General features: G+C 38.8%; 1 protein-coding gene across 1 annotated transcript; it reads right to left on the bottom strand.

The window, feature by feature from the left end:
- Positions 1–469: 469 nt before the first annotated feature.
- Positions 470–21,660, bottom strand: LOC131813652 (ligand of Numb protein X 2-like). The gene is given in 9 exon segments (XM_059144012.1): positions 470–715; positions 4,342–4,482; positions 7,951–8,082; positions 8,084–8,320; positions 13,706–13,911; positions 15,135–15,382; positions 16,182–16,252; positions 17,849–18,022; positions 21,550–21,660. Coding segments are annotated over 9 exon segments (1,566 nt in total).
- Between the last annotated feature and the right edge of the window lie 791 nt (positions 21,661–22,451).

Here is a 22,451-nt window from a genome sequence, read left to right on the forward strand (position 1 = left end):
AAAGGGCCACGAGGATTATATAAAAGGTTAGGAAGGAAAAGATGAGTGTTCTATTTTTTAGAGGGTTTTTTCCAACATAAAATAATGCAATGATCTAAATAAACATTAGAAAATAACGGAAAGGGCGCCTGGGTGGCTCAGTGGGTTAAAGCCTCTGCCTGCAGCTCAGGTCATGATCCCAGGTCCTATGATTGAGCCCGCATCGCGCTCTGCTCAGCCGGAAGCCTGCTTCCCCCCACCCACCCCCCGCCTGCCTCTCTGCCTACTTGTAATCTCTGTCTGTCAGATAAATAAATAAATTCTTAAAAAAAAAAATGAACGGAAACATCATCAAACTGCAGCAATTTCCCTTCCCATTAGGCATTTTTCTAACCTTAGAGAGAGGTTTTACACTTATATATGGAAGGGACACTTTAGATTTTTAAAAAATCATATTTAATGGAAAATTTGGGGAATATTTGTTACCTTTTCAAACATGAGTTGCATGCAGGGAGAAGATGGGAGGAGTTTCACTGTTCCCAGCCCTCCCTATCTTACCTCTTTTTATGCGGCCATCACGTGCCAGACAGCCATGAGCTGGCACACTGGTTACAAGGATGGGCAGGTTACCACTCTTGCTTCCTCTGTCCCATGCCACTGTCATTCCCAGGGACTCAGGTGGTTCCTTCTTTACAGTAATGTGTTTTTCTTGGCATGTAACACACTGGGTAAGATCCTAACACAGGAGAAGAAAATTCATTGCAAAATAAATAATACATAGCTGAAGTAAAGTAAGGAAACTGAAGGAAAAAATACCATGGCAATGATAAAGTCACTGTTAAAATCAGTTACTGTAGAAATAATACACAGTTCCTCATGGTACAAACATGACACCGAATACTGGGGATCACAATGTCAGACTTTGGACGGCTGTATTTTCATATGACTATGTATGGAACAGAAAAAACTCAGGACTGTTGACATATGGAAGTCAAAATAGGGCCAATTCTACAAAGGTCAATAATGCACTTGAGTTCTAAGATTCTGAAGACAAGCTAATTAATTTTATTTCTCTCTCTCTCCTCTATTCTTTGAGAGAAATGGTGACAGAATAGTACAAAAGTAAAGTGCGGATTTTGTTAACTGCCAGAAAAAAGCTATAGATCTATCTTCTGTTTCTTACTCATGAGAATGCTCGGTCATGAAATGGGTGCAAACTCATCTTCACAACCTTCACGGAAAGCTATAAGGATATGAAATAACTGAATTTTTGAAAAAGTTAAGGAAGAGAACAATTTTCCAACAAACTGTGTTCTCAGGAAAAAGCAATTTTTACCGATATTGATTGTTTCTATTTATGGGGACACTCCTAGAAGAAAAGGAAAATTTAAAACATCACCTTTTTTTAAATTAGAATGCTATAAAAAACAATGGGTACCTATGCAATATTAATATTAAAATAGCAATAGTAACTAACATTTATTGAAGATTTACTATGTGTAAAGCAAATGGCTTCACATGTATTATTTCATTTTCATGGTTTCATTACATTTCATTACAATGGTCCGGAGTGTAAATCCTATGGTTGGCCCCATTTTATAAACAAGGGAATAGCCTTATTAGAAAGGTCATGTAGGGGCGCCTGGGTGGCTCAGTGGGTTAAGCCGCTGCCTTCGGCTCAGGTCATGATCTCAGAGTCCTGAGACTGAGCCCCGCATCAGGCTCTCTGCTCAGCGGGGGGCCTGCTTCCTCCTCTCTCTCTGCCTGCCTCTCTGCCTACTTGTGATCTCTGTCTGTCAAATAAATAAATAAAATCTTTAAAAAAAAAAAAAAAGGAAAGTTCATGTAATTTGCTCCAAAGTATATAGCTACGCATGATCACACTGGGATTTGAGGTGATTCAAGTTTAAAAAAAATACACATACACACACATAGTGTATATACATAAACATGTATTCATATGTAGTTGTGTATGTTCATACAGCATGATGCTATATGCATCCACACTACAAGGGTGCTATCCCATTAAGTGTAATAATGGAAGCTCCTATCTCAAAAGGTTCCTTAATACATATACTGTAACAGCATAGTGTAGGTAACAAGATAACTATTACCACGACTAACAATATCAACAGCAGAACTAGATGAATTCTTTTGCTAGAACTGTAACATTTCCTTTAGTGGCACTGCTTCAGAGCGGACAGGTACGACGTGTCAGTCAAGCCCTGCACCGGCAGGGGTGTCTGCTCTTCTCTGCTCCTGAAACCAACACTCTGAAATTTTCTTGAGGGCACTACTTAAATAGCCTAGAGTTCCTAGAATTTTGACCTCATAGAAAACCTGTAAACGTCCACAGGTGGTATCATAGCATATGACATCTATGTTCGCATCCTTCAAAACTGGGCAAGACCCAAGTTATTATGAAGACAATCCAGGTAAACTCAACTGGGAGCACATTGACTTCAACGCTCGTGTCTTTCAGGTATCGAGTCAATTAGAGGTGGTTGTTTTATTCCTCCATATGGCTGAGATGTATGCATTTTAGCCAAACTTCAGGGATTACTCTTGGTATTCTTCATGGAAACTTCTAAGGGCTTAACACTGGATGAATGTTTCCAAGCAGGGGCTACGCAGGGGCTTAGTAATATAGTAATGTGTGCTTTAATTTTTAACAATGATTATCCTCTGAACAGGTTGTTTTGATGAATTTGTATTTGTTTTCCCTAGGAGACCTTTATTTTTTTAAAGTAGGATTTGACATCACTAATGCTGTTTGTTAATGGTAAATTGCTAAATTAATGCTTAAAATTACATTTCATGTGGCTGTTCTAACAAGCAGGTTTACAGAGCACCTAAAGTAAGAATTCAGCATTGCTATTTAAAACACCACCACTTAAAAATAAGGAAGAGGAACTAGTAAAAAGAAAAGTATATGTGCCCAAAACAAACAAAAGGACATAAATCCTCCTCTATATGAACGCTGAAACGGTTAAGTAGTTCTTAAAACAGTCTTAAATTTGTAGCTTTGTCTTTGAGCACCCATATTTCCACTTTCTGTAGAATTCATGGATTCAGTTACCAACTTTTGCCTTAATTATGATTCTTTAGGAATATGTAGATATATGTAACTTGTAAAGCAAGGACCAGCGATATGAACAACTCCTATTCAAATTCCTTTTCGAAACAATAACTGCTTTTTGTAGTCATCATTGTGAAAGCCAAATTATAGGTTCCCTTCACACATTTCGTTTTCTGTTCAAAAATAAGATGAAGTTTGTGCTTATAATTTCTTATAGTTTTAGCTGAACAAAGACCAGTGACAAGTCTATACGTCAGCTCAGAAAACCAGATAAACCTGATCGGCCAAAAATACTTGTGCCTTTAAATGATGCTTTCTTGGGCTCCTGTGACCTTACAGAGTTATTCTCTCAAATTGTACTTACATTAAGAAGCCACTTTAAGCTAAACATGTGTTTCTCAAGTCATTCTCCTTAAGTAAAATTAAATTGCTTTGCTAAATTAAAACTTATTTACTGGTCTACTTAAAAACTATAGGAAGTAAAAACAAACAAACAAACAAAAAAACTATAGGAAGTTTCCGATGTGTGATTTTCACACAGTTGGTAAATAGCATCATTGTAAAAATTCTGGCCTACTAGAAGTTGAGTTCAAATGAAAGATCAAATGAAGTAAATAACACTGAGAACACAGTAAAGTGCCACTGTTTTTTGACTTCTACTGATTTCTGCATCCAAAGTGAGACAGCATCAGAATTTTTGACACAGATAAATGACCTAGGAATATATTATCAAAGCACTGATATATGAAAGATGCAGCAAAAAGCTCAACATATGGGAATTTAAAATGATCTAGGGTAGTATTCCTATGAACTGTAACATAAAAAGAAATGCTTTATGTGTTTTGCATGTACCTATCAGAAAGTATGATTTATGCTTCATATTCACATAGAGAATTCTGTTGTTGTAGGCAACCTGCCCAACCGCTAAGTATGGACTTGTTGGTCATTGCCTTTTTTTCAGTTACATAACCTCCTGTTACAACTGAATGAGCAAACCAAGATAAATCCCACTTTCAAGCAGGACCAAACAAAGAAGTCTTTCTAGAAGATCAAACACTACTCATCAATCTGGCAGAGGGACCTTCTTACTAAGAAACCACCCCTACTGGCTGAGGAACAGACTGTACAGGGACTCTCAAGGTAGCCAAACACACATTCCACACCCCCAAACACCTGTGTTCACCTTTTCCAACAGAGGAATAGCCCTCATTTAAATCTTACCAGTTTGTCACAAGGATTCCCTGAGGGCAGATGAATGAAAACATGCAAACTCGAGGCCTCACCTTGTATGAGCTGGGTCTGTTGTGGTACAGCGGCTGTGCATGGTGCTGGCTGCTACCCAGAGCTCCTGCGTCCTGGACAGGGTTACCAGGCTGGGATTTCCCCGGCCTAGCAATTGTTAAATCCACCCTGTCGCCACTAGCCTGGAGAAAACACACATATATAATCACCAGCCATTAATGATGCTTCTCACTTAAAAAAATTATACGGAGGGTCATTGTCAATGCACTTATCATTGCTGTATCAGAGCCTCACCTGAGTGGGGACTGAAGGCCCCTGCTGGGGGTGGGGCAGACGAGGGAGTTCATTTCAGGAGCTAATACTTTAAAACTTCTGCAGGTAAAAGAGCCACACACAGACCTCTTGGGTAAACCTTCCCTAATCCTGCTCATGCAAACCAAATCCTGGAAATACCAAGGATATAACCAAAGCAAAGACTGGGTTCTGATCTCCCCATGATTTCTTGAAGGGTAATTGTCTTTTTATACTTCCCTCCCCTGCAAAACTGTCCTTGGCACTGAGAGAAAGAGAGCAAAGAAGATAAAAGGACGAACGGATTCTAAACTGGATTACAATCCTTTGTGATTTCTGAAATAAATTCCAAGATGGCTACTTTGAGAGTGATAATCAATGAAACTACGTGTAGCTCTGTTTCCACACACTACAGCTTCAAATCGAAAATAGGGATCAGCTTAAACAGTCCTGAAAAGAATGATAACAAAGGTCCTGTAAAACAGGATTAGTATTTATATACATTACAAATTGTGTGCGTATATATTCCATATGTGCACTCACACATAAATGTAATTTTAGAGGTGATGACAACCACGTTAAATTTAGAGGTCCATTATCTGTATTTATAGATCTAGATCTGAAACACAGATTCACATTTATTATACTTTTTAAAGCTATTTTATCTTTGCTTTTAACATACAGGCCTGGTCTACTTGATGCTGATTCTTGGTCATGACTACAACTTTCCAAGTTTACTATCATTGCTATGGGAAAATTTGACAGCCTGCTTTCAAGAAGCTGTGGTGGAAAGTAGAACCCTCCCCCATGACTGCAGTCAGTAATGTTAAGAAAGCACTCCAGTTTCAGTTCTCAAGTTGGAAAAGGAGTGAAAACCATAATTTTAAAAAAATGATTTTATTTATTTTTTTGAGAGCAAAAGCGAGAGAGCAAGGTGGAGGGGCAAAGGAAGAGGGAGAAGCCGACTCCCCGCAGAGCAGAGAGCCCGATGTAGGATCTGAGCTGAAGGCAGATGCTGAACCACGGAGCCACCCAGGTGCCTTAGTGATAACCAATTTTAAGGCCCTGTTAAAGTCACTTACTTATTCAAGTATTTCATTAAACTAGTTTCAGACAATTCTCCAAATAACTGAAAGAATAACACTTCTCATGTGGCCAGAGGCTGGGAATTTGATCTAACAGGTAAATGCCAAAGTAGAACACTTACAATCCAGATATTTGAGATTCTGACACTTCCGAGTATTAGATCACACGGTGTGAAGGGTGAGAAACCCCTGTGATCTCATTTCAATATTAAGAATTGTTTGCTTTACTGCCTAACCCTCACCACTACCAAATACTCTATAACCAGTAATTTAGCTTTATGGGAAGACCCCTGCTCATGCAAACCTATTAACAAACAAATCCCTGATCTTTTTTGATTTCTTAAAAGACAAAATTCTGGGTGTGTGATGGAAGTGGACATATAAGCTTTAAACGATGGGCCAACATTTGGGTTAGGCCAACTGCCTATCTAACACTTCATGGTTTCAAGCACAACAGAAAAATTCTGGTAAAGTCAAGATTTTTAAAAATGCAGGATGCCTGTAAAGTCAAGATTTTTAAAAATGCAGGATGCCTAAATGACAATACCTGTATTTCATAAAATAGTGGCATGCCCTTTTGCTGGGAGTATATACTGGTATGATCTTTCTAGAGGGAAGTTAAGCAAAATGTCTTAAACTTGAAAACAAAACATTAAAGTCTGTTGACAGGGGAGTGTTCACGTAAGTTTTAGCACAACACGCCTACTATACAGCTATATCATGGTGCATCTATTTTCAGGGTAAGAAGTCCACAGCATACAGCTGACGTAAAGAAAGGGTGGCACATACAGAAAAATTTTGTAATGATGTTCTTCAAAACTTTAATGTCACTATCTTATGGACTTTAGGCTGACAGTGATTTGGACTTCCTTCTTCATTTTCTGTATTTTGCCTTCCTTAGTCTCCTTTTCAGACATGGAATACATGTTGTTCTCAGAATCCAAAACATTAAGATGTTTTTCACAAAGAAACAACTTGAGCAATATATTATATTTGGTATCATATATAAGTATCTGTATCCCATTTTTTTAAACCTCAAGTCTGGGACAAGAGACCAACGCCTGAATCTCCCTCCTAATGCAAGATGGCTACAGGGTGTGTGTGTTCCCATAGTTATAATGAACCAAACATTTGTGAAAAGGAGTAATGAAATGGGATTTAAATTTGGGTTTTCTTACACAGTACTTAAATCTTCATTGTTAATTCTGTTTACTATACACATTTCCCAGTGACTATCAACCTACTTTAATTCCTGATGCTCGATTATGTTACTGCTTGGTTTCCTCTATGTCAGAGTGTTTTCTTCTGCTTACTTAAAACAAAACAAAACAAAACAAAATAAAACACCATACACATCTTTGTTTTACCCCTATCATTGGAGGAGATACCCATATCATTAAATGCCTTGGTAGGTTATAGAATCAGAAGGTCTGGCCTTGATTATTTTCTATGTTTTCTATCGTATTTTTAAAAAAAAAATTTAAAGCTGTTTTCTTTTTTTAAAGATTTTATTTATTATGTATTTATTTATTTATTTGACAGAGAGTAAGAGAAGGAACACAAGCAGAGGGAGTGGGAGAGGGAGAAGCAGATTCCTGGCTGAGCAGAGAGCCCCGATGTGAAACTGGATGCCAGCACCCTGGGATCATGCCTGACCGAAGGCAGATGCTTAATGACTGAGCCACCCAGGTGCCCCTCTACTTTACCTATTTTAATGCTCTTATTGAAAAATATTTTTTTCTCTAATAATAACCATCTTTACTTCACAGGGATACTGTAAGAACGCAAGTTATGATGTGTTTGAAATGCTCTGAATGCTTTATAAAAGGGCACTACAGAGATAATGAGTTCTTCTCAATAAAAATTGATTTTCCCCACTTGTATGGAGGTGAAGCGGAGAGTGAACGTTACAAGAGCAGGGAAGTCACAACTTTGGAACCACAGCTCCTTCAAGCTTTGCTTGTCTCACCTGTTAAATGTGGACATAAATGTGTTTTTTATGTGTGGGTTTAGGTGGAGCCCATGGAGCAAATGAAAAACCCATGTGAAAATATAGAGCCTTCACTCTATAAAGAGCAAGGCTAAATGTTCACAGGGATACAGTTTTCCAGACAGGATTTTATCTGTAATGATAAAATCATTTCTTGTGCATTTTGAAGGATTTGGGGAGCCCTGTTTGATTTCCCCCAGGAAATATCAAATATCCCTCAGGTTCTCATGTTACGAAAACATCGGCATAAAGGCTGAGCACGTGGAATGAATATCTGCGTGTACCTGAATGATCTGGGCGGCAAGCTCAGGGGTTCCGAGCTTCAGGTCGTGTCCATTGATGGCGAGCACTCGGTCATTGCTGCTCAGCCTTCCATCCTGGGCAGCCAGGCCCCCTTCCAACAGATCAAGGATAAAAAACACCTGGTTCACCGGTCCTTTGAATGGGTTTAATGCCAAGTTGTTCACAAGAGTCCCGTTTGTGAAAGACTACGTGGAAGACCTCTTCCCGGGGAGAGCTACTGTCGGGGTGGCTGTAGGTCCGGCCCCCAAAGCACCACTCTTGCAGCACGCTTAGGTGCAGTGTGGAACAGGGCTGGGAAAGGGTGGCTCTGGCATAGTTGTGAGACACATTGCTGGTGTTACAGTTGTTGACCTAGAAGAAAAGAATTATGACCGAGGTGGGACAATCTTTTATCCTCTCAACTGGTAAACATTTATACGCCATTTCCAAAAGAAACTGACTTTGGAAAATGACATACAGTCATTATTTACAAAGAAAAGCCCTCTGAAGATGTTTTAAAATGCACAGTTCCTAAGCTTCACTCACAATGACTAGCACGAAGTAGAGAATGGCAGTTAGGATCTCAGGCTTCAGCGAGGGTGCTGAATCAGAGTCCCTGGTCCTGCCAGTAGCGGGATGTCTGAGTGCGTCCCCTGAGTGGTGAGATGGGTTTACTCTCCGCTTCACGGGACCAGGAGGAGAATGCAGAGACAGCAGCAGCATGTGGCAAGTGCCAACAAAATACTAGTTCTAGTGGAACAGAAACTGAAGTTCTACTGGATTGATGTGGCTTTTCCAAATGAAAAACACCTACCCTGGAAAAAATACACCGAGTTTTAATCTAAGAAAAGGGACAGATTCTAGATACACAACCTGATCTCAGTTCAGTCATTTTTACTTTAAACAAAAGCAGGTAATTACAGTTTCACTCTGTTTAGCACTCAAGTGTAACATCTATCTAATACAACAAGCTTAACTCAGTACTCACAGAACATTTATTTACTAAACCTTATGGCCCTGAAAGGAGTATAGTGACTGATCCTGGGACAGGAACAGGACTAAGAAAATACACCCAGCTTCAGTTATTCACCCAGTCAGAGGAAGAGGTTGGCGCAACTCTGAGTATTTATCACAATTAGAATTCCTCTTCTCATCTGTCTGCACCAACAGCAAGCAGGAAATCGACATTCTCTTGGATGCGTTATGTGGCACAGGCTCTGGGTTAGGTGCCTGTGATTACCCAAAGCCTTCAATCTTTTTCACGTGAGTCTATCTTAAGGAAAGCCTTCCCCCTTCCTACTCATCTCGGGATGACAGTTTTGAGCACCACTAACTTGAATTTTATTGATTTGGGCCTGTAGACATCTTTTAAAATTCAGGCATCAAAAGCCATAGATCTCACACATAAACTTGTTCTTCGCCCAATTTTGCAACATCTGTGCATTTGATTGCCATCCAGATCCTTGATGAAAAAGTTGAGTAACATAGGGTCAAGAACAGAACTTTAAGGCAGCTTCTAAAAAACCAGCCTGACGTGGATTTGTTAGTCAAAACTCATCATTTCTGGTTATTCAGCTAAAAAGCCACTTATCTCTAGGTTCTTATTTTTCCGTCTTAAATTCACATCTATCACAAATGACTTTACAAACATCTGGCTGGAATCCAGCGCTAGCCACGTGCGAGTATGAAGCCTCACACCATTTTTGTGACGTGGGTTGTGGAATATCCTACAATCGGAGATTTTCCCTTCACAAAAGTGTGGTTGCCAGTGAAACACAGAGAAAGCAGAAACCAAATAAAATACTGTTGCTAGATGTTGTAGAAATAGCACCAACAGAGTAAACTTTACCACATCTTTAGCTAATTATCTTTTGGAGCAATGCAGTCAAGACATGACTGCAATTATTTTCCTTAAAAACCAAAAGTGATGGGACACCTAGGTGGCTCAGTTGGTTAAGCAGCTGCCTTCGGCTCAGGTCATGATCCCAGCATCCTGGGATCGAGTCCCGCATTGGGCTCCTTTCTCGGCAGGGAGCCTGCTTCTCCCTCGGCCTCTGCCTGCCACTCTGTCTGCCTGTGCTTGCTCTCTCTCCCTCTCTCTCTCTCTGATAAATAAATAAAATCTAAAAGTAAAATGAAATAAAATAAAGTAATATCAATTAAAAAAAAACAAAAGGGAATATATCACTGACGACTCAGATCGCACTGTAAATTCGTACTCTTAGTCATGTTCTGAAATTTGTTTTATTTTTAATAGTAATATTGATGTACTCTCTTACACTATTTTATTCTTCAAACTGTTCAAAATGCTGCACTGTGAAAGGCCCTGAGGGTATATGGTTCTCCTTTTCAAATAGGTTCTTTAATAGAATAACATGGATGTGTGGGTATATATATAAAACACACACACACACACACATAATCAGTGTGGGAAAACCAAAGCCACCCACTGTTACTACATCTAGTTTGCTAAACTAAAAACACAGGCTAGCTAGCCCTTTGGTCAGTAAATAAACCATCTTAAGGACTCCAAGGTCTTTCAAATTGGCTCACGGTATTCTTTATGCAGCTCACAAAAAGTGGAAGATAACCAGGTAGTAAAAATATACTAAGGAGCCTTCTTTCCAAGTGTTTCCTTTTGAATGGCCATAAATACTACTCTGTATTTGGGCAAGTAGTGTGGCTTTACTTACTGCCTCCAGCATACCAGCCAAAGGCCAATGAGAAGTCAGGCCCACAAGAGGAGAGACCCATTGTGAATTCAATAATCAGGTTATGTGCTCATAGTTTTTCTATCAATTTGAAATCATTAAACTGCATTTAAGATTGCCATTATTAGGGTTATTAATATGTATGCCTCCATTAACAATAATAATGCACTGGAATGTCTACAATGCTGATTTATAGCTTTGATTTAATTCCCCAAATTATAGCCAGTATTTAGATAATTAGCTTTTTATTTGAGATATACAGATTCAGTTATGTTATTAAACAATTCTCCAAAGCAGACCAGTAAAAAAGCCTGTAGATGAAATATATTAGCAAACAAAACCCTATAGCAAACATAACTATATATTAAATACATTAGTAAATCTGAGGTTACAGACTTAACTTCAATTACACTCAAAGAAATGCAAATAAGAACAAAGCATTTGTTTTTACCTTGAAAGTTTAGAAAAAGCATGAGAAATATGTAAAATAAAAATATGTAAAAAATATGAAATGTGTAAAATATGTAAAAAGAAAAATATGTAAAAAATTTAATATCCAAAGCTGGCACACTGCTGGTAGCAAAGAACAAAAGATGAAAATAAATGTATACTCAATTATAGCTAGAAAGGCCAGAGTGGAAAAGTAAAGAACACTGTGTAAGCTGCAAAAAAGGGCAATCTGGTTCTTTTTGTCTTGGCCACAAAGGTGTCAAAATGTCAAAACCAGCTACAAGAGTTCCTCCACGGAGAATCAGTTTAGGAGCTGGCGTAGAAGGAATACAGAGTAAGGTGTCCAGAGAGCTGTGCCAACCTCATGCAACCAGAATACTACTAATATCATAAAAGGACAGCAAACACAGGAATGCGGTAAATAGCTAGCTATGGTAGGATCAGAAACTGGATTTTACATAAGCTGGATTAGTTATGCTTCCTGTATTCTCCTATTGCCTCTTCGGATTTAGTCAAGAACAAAACACTGGAAGTTCAGTCTGTGTCAGCCAGGCCAAGTGCAACGAAGGAGGGGTTTTGGGCCCAAGTGTCGAAGTGGAAATCACAAACTACAAGAGGCAGAATACGGATGGGCGTGGAAACCAAAGCCAGGAACCCCCAGTGGAAAGGTCAATCCTTGCTGCTCTTGGAGCCTAGTTTGTCTGTCTTCCCCTCTGGACATTTCTCTTGAAGAACTAAAAATCCCAGAGGTTCTAAGTTTGGTTTTAATGAAGAAGACAGCTATTCCCAACAGGATATCATAACCAAATCCACTCTTTTATTGACTCAGCAAGTTTGTCCTGGGTATCGACTCCAGGCACAGCTCTGTGAGAAGCCTGTCCCACAGTAAGTACTAATGGCGGCTGCCATCCCCAAAGGAAGACACTGCATTTGAATAACTCTCTGTGACCAATTATGCATTCAGTGGTGAAGAGAAGGAATGTCTTCAGCACTTAGTGTGAGAAGAGGTCTGAATGGGTGAAAATGGCAGGGCAGGGCTTTCTGGATGAAGGTGGGGAAGCTGTAGCACAATGGGGACAGGCTGGAACGTGGAGGGAAGCAAGGAGACTGCGATGTCTGGATTTTCTGCTACATTATACATCCTATGAGGGCAGGGCTTGCTTTTTGCTCTTAATTATACCCTCAGCTCTGACCACCATGCCTATGATGTTTCAGTAATACACCGATGGCTACAGCTGAAAGAAAAAGCAAGGGTTAAGGCTGAGGGGACAGGTTGTGTAAGAGTTCAAAGAGGACCTGGACTATTAGATTAATCAGTATGGACTTGATTCTCTGGTCCAATCTATCCAGGGAAAGCAGAGTCACAGGTGAATTAACCGCACAATGGTCGTACCGGATTTCAGAGCAGGGTAGGGAGGCAGGGGTTTTGATTCTCCTGGGTTAGACGTGAAGCAGTGAGGGCACAGACCAGAGAGATGGCAGGGAAAAGAGAAGGGGTGAATACCAACAGACCGTGGGGAAGGACCCAGCAGTGAAATCGAGGAGGCAAGAGTCCTTGAGCTTGGGTTCCTAGAAGACATCTTTTCTCATTCATGCCTATTTCTTCTCTGCTAAATATCCAGTCTTTTAGCTTCAAGTACCACATACACTTGCATGGGTCATATACCCAGGTCAATTTTCACATACACTCTAGAATTCACATGAACAGTAGATTTATGGCCATCTCATGCTCATCAGTATGCCCTCTAACATAATATCATCTTACCCGAAGCAAGTTCATTTGTTGGAGTAGCTCATTCTTTTTAAAGAGAAGAGGGAGAGGGTAGCACCAAGGATTAGTGCAGAGTCAGGCTGTTTGTGGATGAGAGTGCGTTTGAGAGCCAACAAGAGGTGGTCATGATTTCTGAATTCTTTTTTTTTTTAAAGATTTTATTTATTTATTTGACAGAGAGAAATTACAAGTACACTGAGAGGCAGGCAGAGAGAGAGAGAGAAGGAAGCAGGCTCCCTGCCGAGCAGAGAGCCCGATGCGGGACTCGATCCTAGGACCCTGAGATCATGACCTGAGCCGAAGGCAGCGGCTTAACCCACTGAGCCACCCAGGCGCCCCACGATTTCCGAATTCTATCTTAAATTCAATGCTGTAAGTTTTAAGTAACTTGTGCTGTGTGACCTCTCTTTTCTAGATTATAGAAATCCGTGTAGAGAAGGATGAATCAGACAACGAAGGTAACTGAAGGATGGTACCCTGGGACTAGGGATACAGACAATGGGACAAGAGAATTTAGCAGTGAATGTGGCCACGAAATAGAGAACTGTGGAGACCAAGCCAGGAGGAATCCAGCTGGCCTGGAGAGCCACACACTGAGGCACATGCGGGATCAAATTTAAGATGGCGGTAAAAATACATTCCATGAGTTTGGGGGAAATCGGAGAAATTACAGATAAATTATGATATGTTTAGCACTAAAAAAAAACAGTAAAACTTACCTTTTTATAAGTCAGATTCCACAGTACCCTAATTTCTTAAGTTTTAAATTGATGAATAAGAGCAAAAAAAGAGGCAAGTTAACAAAATAATTTAAAAAATTGATACCTGAAGAATTGGGTCTCCAGCAAGAAGTCTTCCATCTTTGGCGATCACCGCATCCCGACAGACTTCCTGGATAACAATGTATCTGTTGATCAGTGGCGCTAAATTGCCGCCCACAATGCTAATTCCTAGCTGAATATAAGGATCACCCCGGTGAATTTCAATTGTAGTAATTTTGCCTTCTGGAAAACTAACCGGCTGTTGCGTAGCTGCCAAGTTAAAAATGAGAGGGAGAAAAATAGAAAGAAAAACGTTTTATATTTTGATTATCTTCAGGTAAGTAAGTTATCGTCTATCATTAGTGATGACCTTATGTTAATAGATGATTCATAACAAAGCAATACCACGGGATAAGAAAACCAGAATGACCAAAACACCAATAGATAAGATTAGGAAAACACTTCCTCTTCGAAAGGTGAATAATCAACAAATAACTACTATGCATCAGATCACTAGGGACCACATAGTGATCTGATAAAGAAATATAAAGACAATATCATCTTGTCCTAATTGATCAGAGAAACTCTGACCCATGAAACAGCTGTAAACAGTGCAAGGCAGTACATATGAAATAAAAAAGACAAACTCTGTGACATACAATCACCGTAGTGGTTGACAAAATAACCACATTAAGCAAGAAGAGGAGGGTCTTGATCTGAGCAGTAGGAGATAGAAGAATTGTTATAGCCATGGCTGGGAAAACTGGGATTTGTAGAAAAATTGGAATTTTCATAAGAGATAAACCTATTTAAAAGTAAGACAAAGGGCCAACTACTAAGATATGCCCAAGATCTATGACTAGAGGTTTTCTGCGTGTTTATGGTGGATCATGTAGACAGATCAGTGGCTGCTACCAGAGGACAGCAATAGTCAGACACATGGCCTTGGGAGTCAGATACATACCTAGCCATTTCGTGGCTCTCAGACTTTGACCAATGATTCCCTGACTAAGTTTCCTCATCATTAAAAAAAAGCCAGTATTGGTACAAGCATTTAATAAGTTAATATATGTAAAGTGCCTGGCACAGTGCTGACACAGAATAAGCACATAGGCTGAGGTATTATTTTTGTTCTTCTTGATGCTGTGGATTTCTTAGTCAAGAAGCAATAGGCTTCAAAACAAACAAACAAAAGAAGCCTGCTGATGACCAGTGAATTTGTGGACTACAACAGAAGAGGGGGAGGGGGAAGGATAAGCCTCAAGGTAAGACTCGCTTTCTGTTTCTAAACGGCAAACTGTTAGACTTGTACACTTAAAGGGTGAATATGTGATACGTGAAGCATATCTCAGTAAAATTGTTTGTTGAAGAGGAAAAACAACAACAACAACAACAACACCCCATGGAGGGAAAGTAATAGGGAGTACTGAGAAGAAAGGAAATATCTGATTTGAAAACAGATGAAAAGCAAAAGCAAGGTGAAGAGCACATACTGTCAGTGGCCGTGTTCTCCTCCAAGGCGGGGTTGTCCAGGCCAGGCTCCTCAGGCCATGGGGGCAGAGACGCTGATATCAAGCTGCACTAAGCAGGTGCTGTGCCTGTCCTTGAACAGTCCGTTTCGAGGGATAAAGTACCTGGAAGATCTATTACAGTGGTTCCATTTTCATTCTCAATCTCTGTCTGAGCTTTATCAGTTTTCCTCCTTTCTAGAGCAAGTCTCCGATGAGAAGCTCCAGGACATCTAGAGAGAGAGCATTAAGGGGTTCCCAGATGATTTGAAAGGAAAAATGATTGACAGCTTGTGCCCCAACAACAGAATAGCCACTGCTTCATTGCCAAACTCACCTAGAGGTAATCCACAAGTGGTATGTAATTCTCATTTTAACCTCTGCTCAAACTAAGTTCCTACCACACTGTGTAGCAAACTTAAAACAGATGTTGGCATAAATAGTGGCTTCGTGCATGTCTCAAAAAATACTTCAATAAAAACCTGTATTCAGATACATACTAGTCCCAGAAATACACCAGCACAGTAGACGGTACGCTGCAAATACTATTCTGAGATCCTGATTGCATAACCCCCTTTTCACAGGGATAGCTTAACTCCTTAACAGGAGTGGAAACAGCAGTCTTCTTCCACAATGTGCTCCTGCATCCAGACTTGGACCCTGAGTGACACTGTTCCTTTCCAATCTCAGGGCCAAGGGTACACATTCATTTATTAGTGAGAAGCAATACATCTGAGGCTCTGCCACTTGCAGAAAAGCAGAGCAAAGGCTCAAGAGGCTGCGTATGGTGGGTGGCGGTCTTATGTCTAGGACTGCAGACTTCATTCAATGATAGTGTTTTTTAAAATCTCAAATTTCATGAAAAATCAAGTATAGGATAAATTTATTGAAAACTGGAAGCTATCCCTTAGCTGTAAAAGTAATGAATTTCCCCTCACAAACTAAAGATAAGTTGTGGGTTTCAAGTTCTTGCAAAACATTGCTATGGAATTTCTTTATTTATATTTTTCTCATTCCTGGTTTCCTCATCACCTTATTAAGAGGACAAAGGATTTCCCTTCTGCACTGTTGTGCCGCACTCCAGGAAATGTTCCTGCAAGGACCTGACAAGTAACTTGGAATATTGTATCACTGAAAAAACGATTTTTGTCAAGTAAATAGATTGCATGAGAAATGCATTTTAAAACTATTTCATTCAATAAAAAAATGGTGACAAAAAGTGGATCATAAAACAATACTTGAGACTAAAACTATAGGGAAAGATTCAATTCCCCAAATGCATATCACACACTGGTATCCATATGCGTAACAGCCAGTCTTCGATGGAGAAACAGACTAGGAACAGGGTTTGGCAAGGAAACATAAGCAGAATGTGCACAGCTGGGAAAGAGCCTAGTTAACAACTACAAAATCCTAAAAACTAAGTAACTGTAAAGCCCCTCTTATCTTATCCAAGAATAATTTTTTTTTTCTGTTCTTTTTTTTTTTTTTTTTGTCAGAGAGAGTGAGCACAGGCAGAGGCAGAAAGAGAAGCAGGCCTCCTGCTGAGCAAGGAGCCAGATGTGGGACTCAATCCCAGGACTCTGGGATCATGACCCGAGTGGAAGGCAGCCTCTTAACCAACTGAGCCACCCAGGTGTCCCCATGAATAAATTTAAAACTGGATCCCTGAAGTTGTTAGGTAAAGAACCAGGTATACTTACATCCCAATGGGACAGCAAATTGCTAAGAGGGACTAAAGACAGGTATTTTGTGTGATATCACAGAGAACTATGGAAGAACGCATTCATCTGGCACTCAGGAAGGTCACAGAAGACTACGCAACACCCACCTTTAAACAGATGGGGAGCTGGGCACACAGAGACGGAACAACTAGCCAGGAGGAGACGATGAAAGACTTCAAACTACACAAGGGAGGCAAGAGTGTCAAAGAAGAAAAAATGACATAGATTATACCATAGAAAGAAAAAACAAGTACATATGAATGGCAAAAAACATGAGCCTCATTAACATTTATAACTAAGACATAAGTCTGGCAAGTCAACAGAATTTTTAATAGTTAAAAAGCTTAATATAGTTTTTATTTAATGGATGACAGATTTTTAAAAACATATTTTTCTGCCTTGCTTGCATGATATAGCAATTTAGCCAGCAAGCACTCTTAGGAAACAAACTAGTTAAGAGTATCAGCTCTTCCACTTATTGACAACCTCTTCCATTTATTAACAACCTCTCTGCCCATATTCTTCTTTATATAACAAAGATAAGACGGCCTAACTCATAGAGCTGTCATGAAAACTAAACTGGACTAATATAAATTGCTTAAAATACTGCCTATAAATAATCAGAACTCAATACAAACTAGTGACTACTAGTATCATAGCAACTTAAAAGTACTCAAGCTAGGGCTCCTGGGTGTCAGTTGGTCAAGCGACTGCCTTCGGCTCAGATCATGATCCTGAAACCCAAGACTGAGTCCTGCAACTCACTCCCTGCTCAGCAAGGGGTCAGCTTCTCCCTTTGACCCTCCCCCCTCTCATGCTCTCTTTCTCTCTCTCTCAAATAAATAAAATCTTTTTTTAAAAAGCACACATGCTATATTGTTTTCTTACAGTACATCTGTATCAAGTCTTATAACCTATAAGACTTAAATAAAACGAAACAAAACACTACAATAAAAATACTTTAAATTACTTTACCTGAGCAGTTTCTGTTTTCAACTTGTCAATACTGAGGGTGTTCCTCTGTAATCCACTGGCAGCCAGTGACAGAAGCTGGTTCAGAGATGTAATATCCTCTTGTACTTTACGCATGGCTTTTGAAGACATTCTACTAATTTCTTCTGTACCTGTTTCTGTTCCTTCACAAATTTCCTAAAACGATACATAAAACTGAGTTCCAAAAAAATACACCTTTGGTTTCCTATAGGAAAAAAGCATATTTACTATAGGCTGGTCAGAGTCCTAGTGTTTTTTAAAAAGGAAATATTAAAAATTCATCCACAGTTCACATGCTTTTTTCAGACTGACAATAAAAGAATTTTAATTCCCATTATTCTGCTTTGTTTATAAAAATATTAAAATTTTTACCAACACCCAAGTTAAAATGTTTAAGAGGAAGAAGAGATGTTCCCCTTAAAATAGATTCTAACATTCTTCAACATGATATATCTAATTACATTTGACACACTTACTAGAGGTTTTCAACATCCTGGCAGATGACAGGAGGGAGATTTTCATCCTTCAGTGCTTTACTATCCCTGAGAAAAATGCCACAGATAGATTAAATCCATTGAGGTTCTAAAAAGCTGACAGCTGAGTTCCACTACGGAAGTGTTAAAGGGGAGGAGGTAAAACAAATATTCCCCATTTATAGCTCTTATGGTTGATTTCAAATCTCTTTATAAAAAAATGTTGTTTCCTGACCTTTAAAATAGCTTTAACAATTCATCTGACAGGGAGTTCTCTTCTAAAAGGACTGGCACCTATCAGAAGTACACATAAATGCATCTGACCAAACGTTTAAGAAAAAAAATTAGAAAATAGAAGAGATTAAATATTGAACTAAGTTCCCCTGGCTCAAAAACTCTATGACTGACCTTTTATTTCGTTCAAAAATATTAAAGCATTCATTAAAGAAAGTCTACAAACTTCTCATAATGAGATTCTCATTGTATTTTACTTGATTTTTAGAATTTCAATTTATTCTTCAACAAAATAAAACCTAGGGATAGCTAAGGGAATCATAAATATTTAATGAGAATAGGAAGAGGTGAAATGTGGCATGCTGTAATGGAATTATGAGTTAAAATTCAGTCACAGATCTGCTACTACTTCCTTGATAGAACCTGAAGCAAACCTCAGTCTCCTACAGCTTTCTCATTTATGATATAGGGCTAAAGTATACAGAAGATATTTTGGAGGCATGAACTTGATCATTTATTTACAAATGTTTTATCTAATGTAATACAAATTAGGTGAGAAAATGTAAGTGCTAGTAAAAATAGTGATCTTCAAACCTATCTGATGTATATTATAGATAGAGGCTTTTCTCCCTCTTCATCATCAGAAAATAAATGGGACTGGTATAGTAGTTTATATAGAAAAGGTATATATACCTAAAACTGAGCATAAAGTATCCAGAAAGAATTGGTTATAAACTTTCCTAATGATTAAAAATTAAAGATCTGACCTTCCAAAATCTTTCCAGAGCATATGTTTATTATTTTACTTTAGACAAAAACTGATTCAAAGAATTTTTCTTCTAAATGTCTATATAGTTTCTTTTACTTCCGATGAGACCACCTGCCTATAAATTAACAAATAAAATTCTTCAAATAAAATACTTTAAAAGTTAAATTGTAAACCTACTCTGGTCTTGTTCCTGTTTTATCACCTAGAAAATTCAAGAAGCTTTATGTAAAAACAGGTCATTTAACAATGTATTCCAAATTCAAGTTTTAATTTAACACAAACTTAGGTATAAACAGAAACTTCTAAGCATTTTTAGGACAGCCTCGTAGACATCATGTGAGGTCACTTGTCACAAACTCCAACAACATACTATGGGGACATGTTTGTATACACATAAACACATAGTTACGTAGCTGATTTGTATCTCTTTCTTTCAAGGGCAAGATTTTTCCTCTTTCAACTATCTTCTATGAAAAATATTCTTGCTTGGCACAGTTCACCTCCTGCAAGTTCTACTGGTTACTTTCTTAGGTTCTATCATTTTAGAATACTAAAATATGTCAGACTACCTGGATGTCTCTAAATATTTTACAAGAGCAGCAATTTTTTAAGATGATGTTTTTAATGTGTGCAGATAGATCAACAGCTTTCTCATGAACACTTATTTAGTGGGTATCATTATTAGTGTATGTCTAAAAGTAGAAAAGTAAAAATGCTCCATCAGCAAAATGCAGTGACTCACTTTCTACTTTCCCAGAATTTACTTCACACTGCAAAATAAGACCTGCTTAATAAAGAAAATATAGGAACACACAAAACTTCATCCCATCACAGAACCTTAATGGTTCCTCTTTCAACCTGTTTTGGGACTTACACACACATTTTTTTTTTTTTTTAAAGATTTTATTTATTTATTTGTCAGAGAGAGAGCAAGCGAGAGCGAGCACAGGCAGACAGAGTAGAAGGCAGAGTCAGAGGGAGAAGCAGGCTCCCCGCAGAGCAAGGAGCCTGATGTGGGACTCGATCCCAGGACGCTGGGATCATGACCTGAGCCGAAGGCAGCTGCTTAACCAACTGAGCCACCCAGGCGTCCCTACACACACATTTTTAAACGTGATGGGGATGACCATAAGTTATGTGCACATATTTTCTCAGGATGTTGAAATTAAGTCTTTTTCATGTCACTTAACATGGTTTTAAATGACCACAGAATACTGATGACATAGCTGTATCAGAACCTTTATGCCCAACCCTCTTCTTAACATATACGCATTTACTATATAAACAATGCTGCTACAGTGAATGCCTTTATCTCCAAATACTTGTGCATGACTTTATTTGTATTCCACAAAAAGAGGAATTTATAGGTCAAAGATTACATCAAGGAAAACCTACGTATTATCAACTGATCCTTTAAAACAACTGTTCCAATTTATCTTCCCACCTACTACGAATAAGTAATTTTTCTGTCACACCATCTACAACAATGGACATTTTTCTGAAACAATCACTGCCAGTACATAGGTGAGAAATGCCACTTCATTATCATCTAAATTCATATTTCTGACAGTACTAAGTAAAACATTTCAAATATTAATTAGACAAGTCTATTTCTCCTTGAGTGAATGGTCTATTCAGGCTATTTGAGGTATATCTGAGGTATGTTTCTCACTGACTTCTCAGTGCTATTTCAACATTAAGCATATTAATTATCTCATACATATACTTTATGTGTCTATTTCTAAAATGAGACCTTCATTTCAAGATACATCTCAATTTCAGATGTTAAAATGTGAAGAAAAAAAAGCATCGAAACAGCAAGTATTTTACTTCCAACCTGTCCTTTACCTTTTGCCTTTGTCCATAGGGTTTCTTTTGTTTACCTTTTTAATCTAACTACAATTTAATTTTCCTTACTTTGTATGTTGATATTTGTCTTTCATAGTTTAACATTTCTGAAATTGATATCCATGTTCTACCGATGCAAGCCTTTGACTGGACGTAAGATAAAGGAGGGATTTAATTTTTTTCCCACAGACTTCAACTTTTTTATTCATTAGCGTCCTATTTTGCTCTCTCTTTGATATTCCATTTTTATTATATTTACAGAAGTCTCTATACACACAAACCTGCGTATAGAAAACTTAGGCCTGTTTTTGGCCGACCGTGGGCCCTGACTAGTCCATCTAGCTTGGCATCTGTAATACCTGTGGACTGCTGTCAAAGCTCACTCTCAGCACTCCACCTCTGTTCCTGCCCTCCTGCACATTATCTTCCACATGGCTGCCAGAATGCTCTTCTTCAAACACGTATCTCATGTCCTATTATTCACATCAAACCCCTAGTGGGTCTCAACTGTCCTCCGTGTAATTACAAAACTCTTTAAGATGACATACACGGCCCTTCCCTTTATGACATCTGGAATCTGATCTTCCCATGCTGCGGCTTGCCGGTTTTCCAGCAGTTCTTCAAAAGAGTAAAGATCATCCTTGTCTCTAGATCTTACTCCATGCTGCCCCCACTTAGAGACCACTGCTTCCAACCCCTCTTCATCTATCAAACCCAATACAGCAGGTCCAGGCTACTGCTGCAGCTGCTAGGGAAACAGAGAAATCCTTTAGAATAAGGAACCCCTGGACACGTATAGCAGGTTAAAAGGAACTGGATGTGCTATATCAGGTCATGTGCACTTATTCTACATACTCCTTTGGTTCAACTCTGAGGCACAATGCAAGAGGAAGACAATGGGGGAAGGTGGAGTGGCATGAGGGGGGAGGGCGCGAAGGGAGATTAACTCCTTATATTTCTCTTACTCCTTTGCCTCAATCAAGTCTTTCACGTGGAGCCTATAAGCAATTACAATAAAGAGAGAACCAGTTTCATAATTAAAATCAAAGTAGTTCAAGGGTACCACACTGCTTCAGCTGATAAATAAAAAAAGCTGCTAAAACATCTAAGATAATTTCTTCTAATTTTGATGCGGCTACAAAGAAAACTAAGTAAAAACAAGAGACAGACCCCTATGTTTAAAAATCAATTTTCGGAGCGCCTGAGTGGCTCAGTTCTTAAGCATCAGTCTTCAGCTCAGGTCATAATCCAGGGTCCTGGG

The sequence above is a fragment of the Mustela lutreola genome, chromosome 13 (assembly GCF_030435805.1).
Source record: "Mustela lutreola isolate mMusLut2 chromosome 13, mMusLut2.pri, whole genome shotgun sequence".
Lineage (NCBI taxonomy): Eukaryota > Metazoa > Chordata > Mammalia > Carnivora > Mustelidae > Mustela > Mustela lutreola.